General features: G+C 46.0%; 1 protein-coding gene across 4 annotated transcripts in view; it reads right to left on the bottom strand.

Moving 5' to 3' along the window:
* The window catches only part of LOC134949143 (kelch-like protein 13), a 191416-nt gene that overhangs the window by 50712 nt on the left and 122800 nt on the right, over positions 1-17904 (bottom strand). For all 4 annotated transcript variants that reach the window (XM_063937552.1, XM_063937551.1, XM_063937549.1 and 1 more), the window contains one exon: positions 9494-10289. In XM_063937552.1, the coding sequence (XP_063793622.1) occupies positions 9494-10289 (796 nt within the window). The remainder of the gene's footprint in view (positions 1-9493; positions 10290-17904) is intronic.

The raw sequence follows: 17904 nt of genomic DNA on the forward strand, positions 1-17904 counted from the left end.
GTACAGAAACAAAGAAGAAAACACTTCGTCGAATAGCCTAAGACCTCTGTAGAGAGAGTCGGCGAGCCCTGACAACATTCAAGAGGGCTGAAAAACACTAGTGTCAGATATATATGAAAAACGGACATCCCCCCCGGAAGAAAAGACCGCTGAGTCTGAAACTCCATCGGGGGAGTTGTCAATAGAGTACTCCCTGAAAGAGAGCTCGAACTTACGGCTGCCAGGCTAAACTCTTTTGGAAGAAAACCTAAAGGGCAGAGACCTAAAATTCAGGTCAATGTAGGTTGAAGTGTAGTCGAGCGAAACCTGCCAGAAAAACCAGAGATGACGGCTGAATGTACCTGAAAGAAGGAGAAAACCCCTGTTATCCTCACTATGCCCCATAAAGTTTTCCAAAAGTGCCAAAAGCGAAAAGAGGTACCCGACTTCTGAAATCGGGGCCCAGTAGGCATAACCGAACTAGGGAACTCCTCCCTTCCGAGGTCTCGTGAACAGTCACGCGGTTAAATGAAACCAGTGTAAGATTGAACAAAGAAAAAGGACCCTGTTGAAGTAGACAGTCCAGTCGAGGTAGGAGCCAAGGCTCCTCTACTGACAACCGGTGCAGGCTGGATCTTTAAGTCATGCGTGGCCCAACCGGAGCCACCGAGAGGACTAGCGCGCATTCTCCCCTCCTGTGTTACCGAAAGTGAGGTAGAAATAGAAAAGGAGGCAGGATAGACTAACCCGAAACTCCAAGGAGCCCTGAGGTCATCCTCGGCTACTGCCGCCAGAGCTCACATCCGAGAGTAGTAAAGGGTTAAAGAGTCAGTCAGAACGCCCGAAGGTTGATCCGAAATCTCCGCCAACAGCGGACCAGCTGACAAAACACCGAGGAATGTCCTCTCACCCGGGAGTCTGAACTGGCGGCTTGACCTGGAAAGAAGATTGTTGTCCTCTGCACAGAGGGGAATGTAGGCGACCACTCATTGCGTCGCAACTTGACTGAAGAAAGAGAGTACTCGGTGCCGAGGAAGGAAAAATCCTCTGACGGACCGTGTTGAGAAACATCTACGAGCATAAATTGGATCCGTGTCGACCCAGAAACTCCTGGATCCTCCGGATATTCAGAAGCCACCTAATCTGCAGAGTGAGATATTAGTAGTAGATTGTCCAATTAGGGAACAAACGTCACTTCCTGCCCTTGAAAAAGAGATATTCTGAGATCTTCCTGAACCCTGTGGGAGCGGAAGAGAGACCGAATGGACTGTAATGCGAATCTGGTTCAAAACTAGCAATCACAGACTGAAAGGATTGTAAGGCCAGAATAGGCGTGGCCGAGCCATCTGGCTTCGGCACGTGAAAAGAAAACAAAGGCCTGAGAACTGTCCCGATTCAAATGATATGTGAAAGCAGGGATCAACACCCTTTGTGGTTAGAAGCATATGGAGCACCGCTTGCAGTATGACTCTCTTGTCATCGTAAATCGGCCGACCTATGCCGAGGGACCCCTGAGACGGTTGTACTCCAAAATCTAGTCTGTAACCGCCCAAGCCTTCTCAGTCCTCCCAGTAGGACCACCTACCTGCCCCTACCCTGGGACCCTCCAGGTGGTAGGAAGGTCTGACCTGTAGTGGATGTGTAGGATGACCTAAAATCAGACTGGACCGAGGTTGCTGAACCTCTGCTTCAGCCTGTTACCATGAGATCCCTTGGCAACGGACATACCGCCCGTGTGGAGTCGAAAGCCTGAAAAGGCACATAAAGATCTAAAGGAAAGACCAGTAAAGGTCCGTCTTGGAGCTGGGGTAGCAGTAGGGGAAAGAAAAATGGACTTACCCCCAATGGTTCGAGAAATCATGCCGGAAGTTCCTTCCCCTGAACCCGCTGCCCCTTAGGATTTCATGTTCACCTGTCACTGGTGCAGCCCCAGAGGTCGTCGGGTTAAGACAGCCCAAGCGAAAATGCAGGTTCCGAGTATACAGACGTGGAGACCTCAAAAGAATATAAAGCAGAATCGTGATTCTGATGTGTCCCAAAGCATCCGGTGATCCTGATGCGAATTATCCAGTAACCTAGAAGACCATTGTTCCGCAACCTACCTGCTCCGGATAAGGTCGAACCCATGCTGTCGCATCTGTCTCTCAGATGGATCCCTCAGCAAGGCTGGCCCAGGAAAACGGCAGCTTGTTGGACCGGCGATACATTGAGACGTATACCTGGAGAGGTCTGATATCGTTTCCTGCTATCTGCGGGAAAAGGATAGGCAAACAAACATTGTTCGATACCTGAAATTGTGAATTCGAATGTCTCCCGGCCGCCTACCGGAACATGCCCAGCTCATCCGAAACTGAACAAGTCGCTGTCATTTCTTCCTTGGCGTCAAACCCTGAGGGATCTGACGTGTCCAACCTCTTTACCTGCAGCACCAGACGAACTGCTGTACAATACGCCTCAATATCCTAAGATACTGGTTCAGACTGCACCGAAACATAATCAGTATCTCGTGTAACATGGAGGTTAGCAAGATCCTTTTAGAAACCTGAAAACGTGCAGTCGGATGTCTCCAGGACCCAGAGACACTGGTCGGACTCCATCGAAAACAGACATCCTTAGTATCCCGGACATCCATTGCCTCCTTCCAGAGAGGTCTGTCATCCGCAGCGTCGTTTAGCAACCTGGGAAGAAATGACGGACGGGGTCTCTGGTAACGGTGACCTTACCTGCATAAGCTGAGCTGTTCAAACAGGAACGTCCTGCCGCTGCATTGAGGGATAATTAGATGGCTCCACCGCACAATCTACACATAACAGGGAATTCTCTGTCCTGGGTGTTACGTTTAGTTAAACGAAAAGAGAAAAGACAGGTTAAAGAAGTGTAACCCTCTATAAACTCTGTACTATAACGTGCTTTGACAGGCGCATATCCCCTAAAGCTGTGTTTGGTGGAATTCAATCTGTGTTCAGATGTCCCCGCTATAAGCGTACCGAGTCCCATCGGCTATTTGGCCGATACCACACAAATTCCCCCAAATTACACACAGTATTATTACCAAGTGAAATAAAGGAGTAATAAAGGGGTGACAACACCCACCCCCGCTGGTTGAGCAAAATGGCGGACAGCCTGTGAGCAAAGCCGGGTGAAAAATCAATATGGCAGGGTGAAGATATGTGGTACGGGAACCCAGGTCTGTGTTATTATAAGAAATGTCGGTGGAGCTTGTAGTTCTATCTTATTGTAAATATTCAGTGAGCCTAACTGTGCCCTGATAAAGAGCAGTAGTGAGCTGACTCCATATACCATAAAACAGGGGACTCCGTGTTGAATTAACAGCACTAGCCCCCCTGACAAAGGGGCACTGCTATGGCGCCTAACTTTAAAATCAACGGCGCTAGTTGATTATATATGCATATAATCCGATATAACACTATATATAAAACATAATATAATATACATACAAGATATGTATCTATAAACCTATATACATACCCAGCACAACTATATATATATATAAAAAAAAAAAAAAAAAGAGAGAGAGAGAGAGAGAGAGAGAGAGAGAGAGAGAGAGAGAGAGAGAGAGAGAGAGAGAGAGAGAGAGAGAGAGAGAGAGATATGTGTGCCACAGGAGGAACACATTAAGAAAAAACTACTCCTGCAGTGACAAGAAGATCCAGACACTCACCGCAGCAGTGGAGTCCGTGTATAGGTTTCCCCCTCAGAGAGGAAATGGCCGCCAGCACTGACCAAGCCGCAGGTGGCCTCCGTGAGCCGAGATCCAAGGCGGGAGGAAGCCCCGCCCCCCGTTATGTGCACTACAACCCGGGTGCACTGGTGATACACATGGGGTGCCTAGCAATCTACAAACTGTAGCCATCCTTCTTAAGACAGCGGGGAGCGTTCTGCCTCCCCCGCTGATCACACGCGCCGCTGCCGGGGAGCTGAGCCCGCCGAGCAGAGCGGGAGAAAGCTCCGCCCCCTTTCCTGTAACTGTGCTCTGTCTGAAGCTCCAGCGCAAACTTAGCGGGGAGCGCCTCTCCTGTGAGCCGCTGCCGAGGAGCTGAGCCCGCCGAGCAGAGCGGGAGAAAGCTCCGCCCCCTTTTGTGTAACTGTGCTCTCTGAAGCTCCCGCGCAAACTTAGCGGGGAGCGCCTCTCCTGTGAGCCGGGGCGCTTTGCCCGCCGGGTCGAGCGGGATTAAGCTCCGCCCCCCCGGTAATGGCGCCTAAGTATAAAGGTGCCCTGCAAAATAAAAATCTTTTTTTGTTTTTGTTTATGCAATACACAGTAACACAGCCCTTATACACAGCCCCTATATGAGTGGAGGGGGGTTAGACCAGGGACTGAGTGTGGCCCACATGTATGGGAGCGGGGAGTGAATATAAAAGACACAACACACATAATCACAGTTTCATGTGTACTCACCGTTGTAGCAGAATTTCCTGATGGAGTGGCCCCGACACGCGCCGCACACAGCGGTGTCCGGCCACTGATACTCACCGACCGGAATCTTCTGCTGGTGGAGCGGCCCCGACACGCGCCGCACGCAGCTGTGTCCGGCCGCTGATACTCACCGCTGCCGTGCTGCCGGAATCTTCTGCTGGTGGAGCGGCCCCGACACGCGCCTCACGCAGCGGTGTCCGGCCAACTCAGGAGAGCTCAATGTCTCCCTCAGCCGGGGCCCATCCCGAACCGCACGCAGCTGCGATGGGACCCCGCCGGCAGCTCCCGCGGTGCAGACTGGCAGTGGCAGAGCTGCCAGTCTGTGTGTGGAAGAAAGAAAAATAAAATAATAAAGAAAAAAGAAAAAATTTCTTCAGCTAAACCCAAGTGAACCAGCTCCCTTGGGCACTAAACTAAGACTGGCTTGGGGGGAAGATAGTAGGGGAGGAGCTAGCCACAGTGTGAGAATTTTAAAGTGCCAGCTCCCAATTACTGCCCACTATTTCCCCATTGTAACTACGCTCCAGTGGCCCCTAGTGGATGAAGGAGAAATAGATCCTATAGAAGAAGTCTATCCACTAAGACGGCCAGCAGGGGGCGTGTGCCAAAACTGAATCAGCCCCCTAGAGTCTATTAGTGCCCATGAACAATTAGCAGAAAACATTGTCATCTGACCAGACTAATAGGCCCAACATGATCTGCTGCTTCTTCTACATACATAAGGGACCAAATTAGACAAAGACACGGTCACTCTGCAAACTCACACAGCTTCAGTAGGTCTGCCTGCCTGCAGTCATATGAATGAAAACATATCACCCAATGAGAGCCAACTGCTGTCTGAAGGCTATTTTAGAGAAAGAGAGGGAGAGGCATCAAATGTTCTACAGAGTATGTGAAGGTGCTACCCATGGCAACCAGCCTGATTCTAGCAATCATTTTATAGAATGTACTAGATAAATGGTAGCTAGATGGGCAACACCCCCACTCCTATTTAGAAGCTTTATAAATCTTCCCAGAGTGTCTCTGGCAGTAAACTCACAATATAGAAGAGCATTTTATTTTTTTGTTACACGTATTACATGTCACTGTCATACGGCACAAACTGTTCCCCCAGATTATTACATCCCTTTTCATCTACTGATTTGTTTTTTTAGTCTGTGAATACAAACATATCATAACAGTGTGTTTATTATTATTGCTCTATTAAAGGATTTGAAAGCCAATAAATGGATCAGCACAAGTGTATGACGTACCGTATTCTCCCAGCACTCACCCCTTTCCAACAATATTTTTCTACGTAATTCTTTGATAAACCATTTTATGTCCTGAAATACTGCAGACGCTGCTCTATTCAGATCACTGTAGCAAAGTCGCTCTACAAGCTGCATCGCACTAATGACTTCGTAGCATGGAAAATATTAACACCAGTTAATCATTGCCTTATTTTATACTCGTCATTCATCATAACAAATGTCACCAACTGATCACTTGATGTAACAAACTTAGAACATGATATCTCCAAACAGTACTGTAGATCAAAGGCAATCCGGACATAAAAGTGATGCAGATAACTGATCCCAAATCCAATCACTTCCTAGGGAACCACTATAACATTGTATACACACTGCTTATCAACCTCATCTGTAGTGTTCCTTATTTCCACTTCAAGATGATCCAAGTACTGTACACCTAGATGTATATCTCGGAGTTTGTGAATACCAGTCTTTGGCTATTAACTGCTTATTAAAAAATGTGACAAAAAAGGTCTGTTGTACGCGGACATTTTCAGTGTGTGGATCTGCTCTGGGATAGAGTAATGTCTATTCCGTCTGCACTGCACAAAGCAGTCACCTATTTTACAGTCCTATAGAATTGTTATAAAAATATTAGTTTTTTTTTTTTTTTCAGATTAGAGGATGAAAGCATTAATAGATGCCAAGCAGTGGGAAACCCTGAATCACCACAAATAGAAAGCCAAAATTGTGACTGTTGCTGGGTTACTATGCCGGGAACGTCTGTGATCCAGCACTGGTGTCTCCCATCCACTGCATCCTGATCTCTGGGAAAATGGAAAATAATTGCCACCTGCAAGGTTGGGTGGGTACATGGCGATTCTACAGAGGTGTCCTCACACCTAGCCTCAATACACCACAGAGTGCGAGATTCCAGGCACGAGTGAGCCGCCTGGTATCGTTAACCGCTGCTATGTTTTGCGGTCTTGTTTTTTTGCCAAGAATATGTCTTATTCACAATGCGATGCGACTAGGACATACCAGGAGACTGTCTGATTAAAATGATATGCAAAACTTGTGTAACTGTGCGAGTCTGCATACGAAGCTGGTGTTGAAAAAGCCACAGCAGCTGCAATTGTGTCACATAGGAAAGTAACCAGTGTAGTCTCCTGATGAGACCTAGTTGCATTGCAATGCGACTAAAGCTGGGCACACACTAGAAGTTATATCATCCCAATGCGGATCGGAACAATATATCGTCTAGTCTAGTGTGTACTCATGATATGCAAACTACCATCGGTCGCTAGCACCATCCACCATCGGCCCTGCTGTTGCTAGCGATCGATAACATGCGATTTCAACAACAACAAAAAAGATGCCCAACACTAGCTGTCTCACAGGACCTGCCGCACCCACAGGAGCCGTCTGATGCACCTCTGTGGCGAACTTACTCAAACCCACTTGGTTCAAATTAAATTTGTCCGTAATCAAGATGAAATAGAGGAGGGGGGAGCGTTGACTGCTTCATCACGGAAAGCTTCCTCCATAGTTTGCAAGCAAACTACCTTCTGCAGAATAACCACCGGACTATTTTCTACCAAAAAAGGTTTGGGATAAGCTCTTTTTTTGATTTTGAGGACAACTGTTCTGTTTTACCTTGGGATGAGTTTATATCCATACTGATTATGGACCATTTTAATTTAAACCAAGTGGTTTTGAGCAAGTTCGCCACAGAGGTGCATCACTCCCATCTGTTTTCCATCAGGGACATGCACTACTACTGCTTGTCTTCTTTGTGATTATATGTTTTGTTTTGTCTATGTTTTTCTGATATATGTGTGTACCGATTTATTCATCATGTACAGTAATAGCAAATCAATTGATACAATACTGTATGAAATTTTTATTTACATTTTTTTTGCTAAATCTATAGATACTGGGTTAATTTGCATTTATATTAGTTTTTAATACCTTAAGCCAGTGGTTTCCAAACTTTTTTGAATCACGGCGCCCTAGAATATCAGAATTTTTTTCACGGCACCCCTAGGCCAAAAATTTCTTATTGAGAAATTTAGAAAGAAATATTACATTAAGTAGATCGCGTTTATATGTCATCCTTAGGGTCAGTTGTGTGGTGAGGGACAAGATTTGCTTCTGTTTGGCCACATATTTTATGACTGGCAGCCACCAGCACTGGTTTTGCCTATTATATTGACCATGAATAATTTGAATTGGTCCTGAACCACCAACCCAGGGCACCCCTGCAAGTGTCCCGAGGCACCCCAGGGAGCCACGGCACACAGTTTGGGAACCTCTGCCTTAAGCTATCTAACATAGTAACATAGTAACATAGTAACATAGTATCTGAGGTTGAAAAAAGACAATTGTCCATCGAGTTCAACCTATTTGTGGTGTCCTATGCATGATGATTTGACTAAAATTTCTGACTGATGCTGCTGTCAGCCATTGCATTTTATCCCTATTTATAGTAACTATAATGCATGACTATGCACCATACCCCTGGATATCCTTATCCAATAGGAATTTATCTAACCCATTCTTAAAGGTGTTGACAGATTCCGCCATTACAACTCCCTCGGGCAGGGAATTCCAAACACGTATTGTCCTTACCGTGAAAAAGCCTTTACGCCATATTGTGCGGAATCTCCTTTCCTCTAACCTGAGCGAGTGTCCACGAGTCCTCTGTGTTGATCTAACCAAAAACAGGTCCCGCGCAAACTCTGTGTATTGTCCCCTTATATATTTGTAGATGTTGATCATATCCCCTCTTAGTCTCGGCTTTTCCAATGTAAACATGCCTAGTCTTTCAAGCCTTTCCTTGTATTCCATCGTCTCCAAGCCCTTAATTAGTTTGGTCGCCCTCCTCTGTACCTTTTCAAGCTCCAGGATATCCTTTTTGTAGTACGGTGCCCAGAACTGTACACAGTATTCAAGGTGTGGCCTCACTAGTGATTTATATAACGGGAGTATAATACTCTCGTCCCTAGCATCAATACCCCGTTTTATGCATGCTAATATCTTATTAGCCTTCTTTGCTGCAGTCCTACTTTGGGTACTACTGCTTAGCTTGCTATCTATGAGGACACCTAAGTCCTTTTCCAGTACAGAATCCCCTAATTTTACCCCATTTAGTAGGTAGGTGTAATTTTTGTTCTTGTTACCACAGTGCATTACCTTACACTTGTCTGTGTTGAAGCGCATTCTCCATTTGGCTGCCCATGCTTCTAATTTAACTAAGTCGTTCTATATATAAAGGATAAGCGCTAGAGGTTTCCTCCTTTTTTGTCTATATTTACCTTTTTGAGGGGAGGTGGATCCCCTCTAGAACCTCACCGGCAGCATTTCCATTTACATATACACAAAACGGACAAAGTGATAGGTGCAGCTTTTACCTGTTAACCTTCCAAAGATGGTGATTGGTTGCTCTGAGCAACCTCTCCATTTTATCTCTCCCAAAGGTTGATATTTGCATCTTAGAATATATTACATTATGGAACATTACATTAAGGCTTGGTGGACTAAGTGACCACAGGAATTAAATCTGTTGAACATGCAGATGTTTGCCAATACTTAACTGCCAAATTAAGTTAGATTACACAATACCATCCTTCTAGGTATATCAGTGACATTGTACGATTCAATTTGTAGATACGTTACATCGTAAGGACCACTGCCCTATTGTAGGTCATTGTGTGAACTTACTGTTACATACAACTGATTCATTACACATACAGCTATGGACTGTAGACACTGAAGGAAGCCATATGAATTTATACTTAAATAAAAATACATAAAAAAAAAAAAATATATATATATCTCTTACCAAGTTCGCCAGCTGCATTCCGACCACCAACTGCATACAGATGACCTTTCAGGGCACTTAGGTGGAAAAAGGTACGCTTTTCATTTAACGATGCCACTTGCATCCACTTGTTGTATCGGGGATCAAACCTGAAAACGGTGTCCACTGCTGTTTTCCCCTTTGTGTCATAATTGCTTTGACCACCAACCACATACAGAAAATTCCCAATCACTGCTATTCCATGCTGGTACCGGGGAGCATCCATGGGAGCTAAGGATTTCCACTCATGTCCTTTCTCATCGTACATCCGCAACTCTTTGCTTACCACCAGCTGCTGTCGTAAAACTCCGCCCAATGTCACCAAGTGAGTGTTGTCTGAACGAATGGCAGTTCTCTCAGACTGCATGACCGGTTGCATGTAGGGCATCATTTGGTAATTGCTAGCTTCCAAAAGTAAATTTACACACGTGTTATCAGTTCTCATAAAGTCCACCGTTTGAATGTGATTTATAAGGTCTTGTGGCGTCATTAGAGGGAATCTAATGTTCTTCATTATTTTTGCTGCATATTCCATACGTGTATCTTCGTAACGTAGCCAACGACACGCTGCCTTGAACAGTTCAAGCTCGGTACATTGCTTAAGGCTATTACTGGAAAGCACGAAGGCAAGACGATCAAATGGGAGCTTCACAAACTCCCCAGTAGTTAATAAAGGTGGGAAATTTTTCAGGATAAAGTTATTGACGTATTTATCAACTTCAGTGAGATTATAAGTGTTTGCAATTCGTCCAACCTCAACGCAATTCTCCAGAGTAACCTACAAGAGAAGATATATATTTATTTTACAATAAAGAAGCACTTTTTGGTTTTTCTTTTAGAAAGAGGACCCCCCCCTCTCCCCACCTCCCCCCTGACATCAGTGCTGGCAGGTGCCTTAGAACACAGGAGATTTCTCAGTTTGATTCTGACACTCCAGTAAAAGCAATGTTCTGTACGTATTAAAAAAACACTTAAGTGAGCATCGTCCATGGGCTAGCATTCAGGTAATTGTATCAAGAACACACACAAGTTTTGAGAAATAGTCTATGCAGTGATGGCATTTATTACAGCCTATAAATGCATTTATAATTAGGGCAATTCATAACAAATCTTTTTGTGAACCTTAAAGCAAATGTAAGAAGTACCCGCCAGTCTGCTTTGCCTTCATGGGACTACGTGCATAGGAACAATTCTTGAATGAGACTCCAGGCCAAACCAAAAAGTCACCAACGTAACATCCATTGACAGCACACTTTAACATGTCACATTTTCAAAATAGATTTATTTTATTTCTTTTTTTATTATCACTGCCATGGGCGTAGACAGTATATTTAAATCTAAGCAAAAGCATATATAAAGACACACAGCATTTTCACCAGCAAGCAATGCTTCCTTTCAGTATATACTGCTGGTGCTCAGCCTTGATAAATAGCTTTCCATGTATCAAGCCAACGTCAATGAGAAGCTACAATTAGATCAATCCGTTTTACAATTAAATGCACATTTATGAGCAGCGATCAATTATATAAATCTAGACATCAGCGCGATCGACACTGTATGTTCCTTACACATCTACTAAACCAACGCGCACAAGAGCCCATTGCTATTACCCAGCTAACCTTTACATTGCCAGCACATTTCCAATGCAACATAAATGCACACTGTTTAGGATGGGAATGTGCAGTTTAAAAGAAGCGATTTGCTAAGGAAGGTCTTCATAGCGTAATGCTCAGCAATAAAATATTCATTAAAACGGCTTCAAATTAGGTCAGTTAAAAAAATGAGCGTGCTATCCTATGGGCTCAGAGCAGGAGGGCTGATCGGCTTTTGCAGTGATCAATACTGTGATTTCAGCCTAATAGTTGTCCACATTCAGTGGCTCTAACCGGGCAGAACAGCACCGAATCTGCTAAATAATCTCCCAGGATCAATGTAAAACCGTGCATGGTTATGACCGCATAGACATGTTGCGTACAAATGGTGTGATTTGTCCTTACGATTTTGACTACATAGTCAAAACTGTAAGAAAAGTTAGTGCACATCGCACCGTGTGTATGCTCTTGCAATGCCGATGAGCGCTCCAGCATCGTAAGAAAGAATAGACTCTGCAGGCAGGGCTGATATTGTCTAGATAGGAGGCTCATGCCTCCGGCCAGTTTCTAGCAGATGTCGGCCGTAAGCTGAAATCGCACCGTGTGTACGCACCAATACTGTACACCTACAGTTCCAGACAGCACATTAACTCGACATACAAAACAGTGGTCTGCAGATCAAACTTCTATAAAGCATTGCTTCAAACACTATTTACTGGGAAGCCTACATCTAAATTCATATACAGAATAAAAATGATCAACATTAAACGGTTTAAAAACAGTGAGGAAACACCTGTCCAGGTACTATGCAGGCTACAGTACTTCCTGCCCCACTCCCAACTTTCATGCATTACTGTCTGCACCCCCCCTGAAGCAGCTATCAGCAGTTCGGCAACTCTGTACTGTAGGCGGCTATAATTTTAGCAGCAAGATGAATCTCGCACAAAAGAGGAGTGATTCACATGCTAAGGAAGTGGGCACAGTATAGAGGCACAAACACAAAATAAAAAGAGGTTCTGCACATTTCACAACTAGTCTTTACGTCAGAAGTCACTGTTCCTAGGCATCCAATAGGGGAAGGGGTGGGGGTGATAATTAGAAATAGACAGTATTAACAGAGGAAAATGAAGCACTGAAAACAAAAATGATGTGACCGGAATATTTTCTTTCACATTGTTGAAATGCGAGAAGTCTCGTATATTTGGCACAGGATGTTGCTAGGGCTCTCATCGTTGTTTAAATGAAAAGGGAATACATTTGAAATGAAAAATCCATTTATGGCCGATGTAATGCGGTGGTACTGGTGGTATTGAATGTACAGGGTTAGGGAGTTGAGGGAAGCAACAGAGCGCAAAATAAGGTTTAAAATATAAATTAAATATATTTAATACAAAACAAAAAAAAAGGAAAGTGTGTTCTTATTTAAGTGTTTTAAATAGTGACGATGTTATATAAGATAACATTTTTCATGTGGGAGATAATAAGATTTTACTTACCGATAAATCTATTTCTCGGAGTCCGTAGTGGATGCTGGGGTTCCTGAAAGGACCATGGGGAATAGCGGCTCCGCAGGAGACAGGGCACAAAAAGTAAAGCTTTTCCAGATCAGGTGGTGTGCACTGGCTCCTCCCCCTATGACCCTCCTCCAGACTCCAGTTAGGTACTGTGCCCGGACGAGCGTACACAATAAGGGAGGATTTTGAATCCCGGGTAAGACTCATACCAGCCACACCAATCACACCGTACAACTTGTGATCTAAACCCAGTTAACAGTATGATAACAGCGGAGCCTCTGAAAGATGGCTTCCTTCAACAATAACCCGAATTAGTTAACAATAACTATGTACAATTATTGCAGATAATCCGCACTTGGGATGGGCGCCCAGCATCCACTACGGACTCCGAGAAATAGATTTATCGGTAAGTAAAATCTTATTTTCTCTATCGTCCTAGTGGATGCTGGGGTTCCTGAAAGGACCATGGGGATTATACCAAAGCTCCCAAACGGGCGGGAGAGTGCGGATGACTCTGCAGCACCGAATGAGAGAACTCCAGGTCCTCCTTAGCCAGAGTATCAAATTTGTAAAATTTTACAAACGTGTTCTCCCCTGACCACGTAGCTGCTCGGCAAAGTTGTAATGCCGAGACCCCTCGGGCAGCCGCCCAAGATGAGCCCACCTTCCTTGTGGAGTGGGCCTTTACAGAATTAGGCTGTGGCAGGCCTGCCACAGAATGTGCAAGTTGGATTGTGCTACAGATCCAACGAGCAATCGTCTGCTTAGACGCAGGAGCACCCATCTTGTTGGGTGCATACAAGATAAACAACGAGTCAGATTTTCTGACTCCAGCTGTCCTTGCAATATATATTTTTAATGCTCTGACAACGTCCAGTAACTTGGAGTCCTCCAAGTCACTTGTAGCCGCAGGCACTACAATAGGCTGGTTCAGATGAAATGCTGACACCACCTTAGGGAGAAAATGCGGACGAGTCCGCAGTTCTGCCCTGTCCGAATGGAAAATCAGATATGGGCTTTTGTAAGATAAAGCTGCCAGTTCTGACACTCTCCTGGCCGAAGCCAGGGCTAGAAGCATGGTCACTTTCCATGTGAGATATTTCAAATCCACCTTCTTTAGTGGTTCAAACCAATGAGATTTTAGAAAGTCCAAAACCACATTGAGATCCCACGGTGCCACTGGAGGCACCACAGAAGGCTGTATATGTAGCACTCCCTTAACAAAGGTCTGGACTTCAGGGACTGAAGCCAATTCTTTTTGAAAGAAAATCGACAGGGCCGAAATTTGAACCTTAATAGATCCCAATTTGAGACCCATAGACAATCCTGATTGCAGGAAATGTAGGAATCGACCCAGTTGAAATTCCTCCGTCGGAGCACTCCGATCTTCGCACCACGCAACATATTTTCGCCAAATTCGGTGATAATGTTGCACGGTTACTTCCTTCCTTGCTTTAATCAAAGTAGGAATGACTTCTTCCGGCATGCCTTTTTCCTTTAGGATCCGGCGTTCAACCGCCATGCCGTCAAACGCAGCCGCGGTAAGTTTTGAAACAGACAGGGACCCTGCTGAAGCAAGTCCCTCCTTAGAGGTAGAGGCCACGGATCTTCCGTGATCATCTCTTGAAGTTCCGGGTACCAAGTCCTTCTTGGCCAATCCGGAACCACTAGTATCGTCCTTACGCCTCTTTGCCGTATAATTCTCAATACTTTTGGTATGAGAGGCAGAGGAGGAAACACATACACCGACTGGTACACCCAAGGCGTTACCAGCGCGTCCACAGCTATTGCCTGCGGATCTCTTGACCTGGCGCAATACCTGTCCAGTTTTTTGTTGAGGCGAGACGCCATCATGTCCACCATTGGTCTTTCCCAACGGGTTACCAGCAAGTGGAAGACTTCTGGATGAAGTCCCCACTCTCCCGGGTGAAGATCGTGTCTGCTGAGGAAGTCTGCTTCCCAGTTGTCCACTCCCGGGATGAACACTGCTGACAGTGCTATCACATGATTCTCTGCCCAGCGAAGAATCCTTGCAGCTTCTGCCATTGCACTCCTGCTTCTTGTGCCGCCCTGTCTGTTCACATGGGCGACTGCCGTGATGTTGTCCGACTGGATCAACACCGGTTTTCCCTGAAGCAGAGGTTCTGCCTGGCTTAGAGCATTGTATATTGCTCTTAGTTCCAGAATGTTTATGTGAAGAGACGTTTCCAGGCTCGTCCATACTCCCTGGAAGTTTCTTCCTTGTGTGACTGCTCCCCAGCCTCTCAGGCTGGCGTCCGTGGTCACCAGGATCCAATCCTGTATGCCGAATCTGCGGCCCTCCAATAGATGAGCACTCTGCAACCACCACAGAAGAGACACCCTTGTCCTTGGAGACAGGGTTATCCGCAGGTGCATCTGAAGATGCGACCCTGACCATTTGTCCAACAGATCCCTTTGGAAAATTCTTGCGTGGAATCTGCCGAATGGAATTGCTTCGTAAGAAGCCACCATTTTTCCCAGGACTCTTGTGCATTGATGTACAGACACCTTTCCTGGTTTTAGGAGGTTCCTGACAAGCTCGGATAACTCCTTGGCTTTTTCCTCCGGGAGAAAAACCTTTTTCTGAACCGTGTCCAGAATCATCCCTAGGAACAGCAGACGAGTTGTCGGCATTAACTGGGATTTTGGAATATTCAGAATCCACCCGTGCTGTTTTAGCACTTCTTGCGACAGTGCTAATCCCATCTCTAGCTGTTCTCTGGACCTTGCCCTTATTAGGAGATCGTCCAAGTATGGGATAATTAATACGCCTTTTCTTCGAAGAAGAATCATCATCTCGGCCATTACCTTTGTAAAGACCCGAGGTGCCGTGGACAATCCGAACGGCAGCGTCTGAAACCGATAGTGACAGTTTTGTACAACGAACCTGAGGTACCCCTGGTGTGAGGGGTAAATTGGAACGTGGAGATACGCATCCTTGATGTCCAAGGATACCATAAAGTCCCCCTCTTCCAGGTTCGCTATCACTGCTCTGAGTGACTCCATCTTGAACTTGAACTTCTTTATGTACAGGTTCAAGGACTTCAGATTTAGAATAGGCCTTACCGAGCCATCCGGCTTCGGTACCACAAAAAGAGTGGAATAATACCCCTTCCCTTGTTGTAGAAGAGGTACCTTGACTATCACCTGCTGAGAGTACAGCTTGTGAATGGCTTCCAAAACCGTCTCCCTTTCGGAGGGGGACGTTGGTAAAGCAGACTTCAGGAAACGGCGAGGTGGATCTGTCTCTAATTCCAACCTGTACCCCTGAGATATTATCTGCAGGATCCAGGGATCTACCTGCGAGTGAGCCCACTGCGCGCTGTAATTTTTGAGACGACCACCCACCGTCCCCGAGTCCGCTTGAGAAGCCCCAGCGTCATGCTGAGGCTTTTGTAGAAGCCGGGGAAGGCTTCTGTTCCTGGGAAGGAGCTGCCTGTTGCTGTCTCTTCCCTCGACCTCTGCCTCGTGGCAGATATGAATAGCCCTTTGCTCTCTTATTTTTAAAGGAACGAAAGGGCTGCGGTTGAAAAGTCGGTGCCTTTTTCTGTTGGGGAGTGACTTGAGGTAGAAAGGTGGATTTCCCGGCTGTAGCCGTGGCCACCAAATCTGATAGACCGACTCCAAATAACTCCTCCCCTTTATACGGCAAAACTTCCATATGTCGTTTTGAATCCGCATCGCCTGTCCACTGTCGCGTCCATAAAGCTCTTCTGGCCGAAATGGACATAGCACTTACCCGTGATGCCAGTGTGCAGATATCCCTCTGTGCATCACGCATATAAAGAAATGCATCCTTTATTTGTTCTAACGACAGTAAAATATTGTCCCTGTCCAGGGTATCAATATTTTCAATCAGGGACTCTGACCAAACTACCCCAGCACTGCACATCCAGGCAGTCGCTATAGCTGGTCGTAGTATAACACCTGCATGTGTGTATATACTTTTTTGGATATTTTCCATCCTCCTATCTGATGGATCTTTAAGTGCGGCCGTCTCAGGAGAGGGTAACGCCACTTGTTTAGATAAGCGTGTTAGCGCCTTGTCCACCCTAGGAGGTGTTTCCCAGCGCTCCCTAACCTCTGGCGGGAAAGGGTATAATGCCAATAATTTCTTTGAAATTATCAGCTTTTTATCAGGGGCAACCCACGCTTCATTACACACGTCATTTAATTCTTCTGATTCAGGAAAAACTATAGGTAGTTTTTTCACACCCCACATAATACCCTGTTTAGTGGTACCTGTAGTATCAGCTAAATGTAACGCCTCCTTCATTGCCAAAATCATATAACGTGTGGCCCTACTGGAAAATACGGTTGATTCGTCACCGTCACCACTGGAGTCAGTGCCTGTGTCTGGGTCTGTGTCGACCGACTGAGGCAAAGGGCGTTTCACAGCCCCTGACGGTGTTTGAGTCGCCTGGACAGGCACTAATTGATTGTCCGGCCGTCTCATGTCGTCAAACGACTGCTTTAGCGTGTTGACACTATCCCGTAGTTCCATAAATAAAGGCATCCATTCTGGTGTCGACTCCCTAGGGGGTGACATCCTCATATTTGGCAATTGCTCCGCCTCCACACCAATATCGTCCTCATACATGTCGACACACACGTACCGACACACAGCAGACACACAGGGAATGCTCCTAACGAAGACAGGACCCACTAGCCCTTTGGGGAGACAGAGGGAGAGTTTGCCAGCACACACCAAAAGCGCTATATATAACAGGGATAGCCTTATAATAAGTGCTCCCTTATAGCTGCTTTATATATATCAAAATATCGCCATAAATTTGCCCCCCCTCTCTGTTTTACCCTGTTTCTGTAGTGCAGTGCAGGGGAGAGACCTGGGAGCCGTCCTGACCAGCGGAGCTGTGAGAGGAAATGGCGCCGTGTGCTGAGGAGATAGGCCCCGCCCCTTTTCCGGCGGGCTCGTCTCCCGCTATTTAGTGAATCCAGGCAGGGGTTAAATATCTCCATATAGCCTCTGGGGGCTATATGTGAGGTATTTTTAGCCTTTATATAGGTTACATTTGCCTCCCAGGGCGCCCCCCCCCAGCGCCCTGCACCCTCAGTGACTGCGTGTGAAGTGTGCTGAGAGGAAAATGGCGCACAGCTGCAGTGCTGTGCGCTACCTTTAGAAGACTGCAGGAGTCTTCAGCCGCCGATTCTGGACCTCTTCTGACTTCAGCATCTGCAAGGGGGCCGGCGGCGCGGCTCCGGTGACCATCCAGGCTGTACCTGTGATCGTCCCTCTGGAGCTGAT

Source organism: Pseudophryne corroboree, chromosome 8 (genome assembly GCF_028390025.1).
Source record: "Pseudophryne corroboree isolate aPseCor3 chromosome 8, aPseCor3.hap2, whole genome shotgun sequence".
Classification (NCBI taxonomy): domain Eukaryota; kingdom Metazoa; phylum Chordata; class Amphibia; order Anura; family Myobatrachidae; genus Pseudophryne; species Pseudophryne corroboree.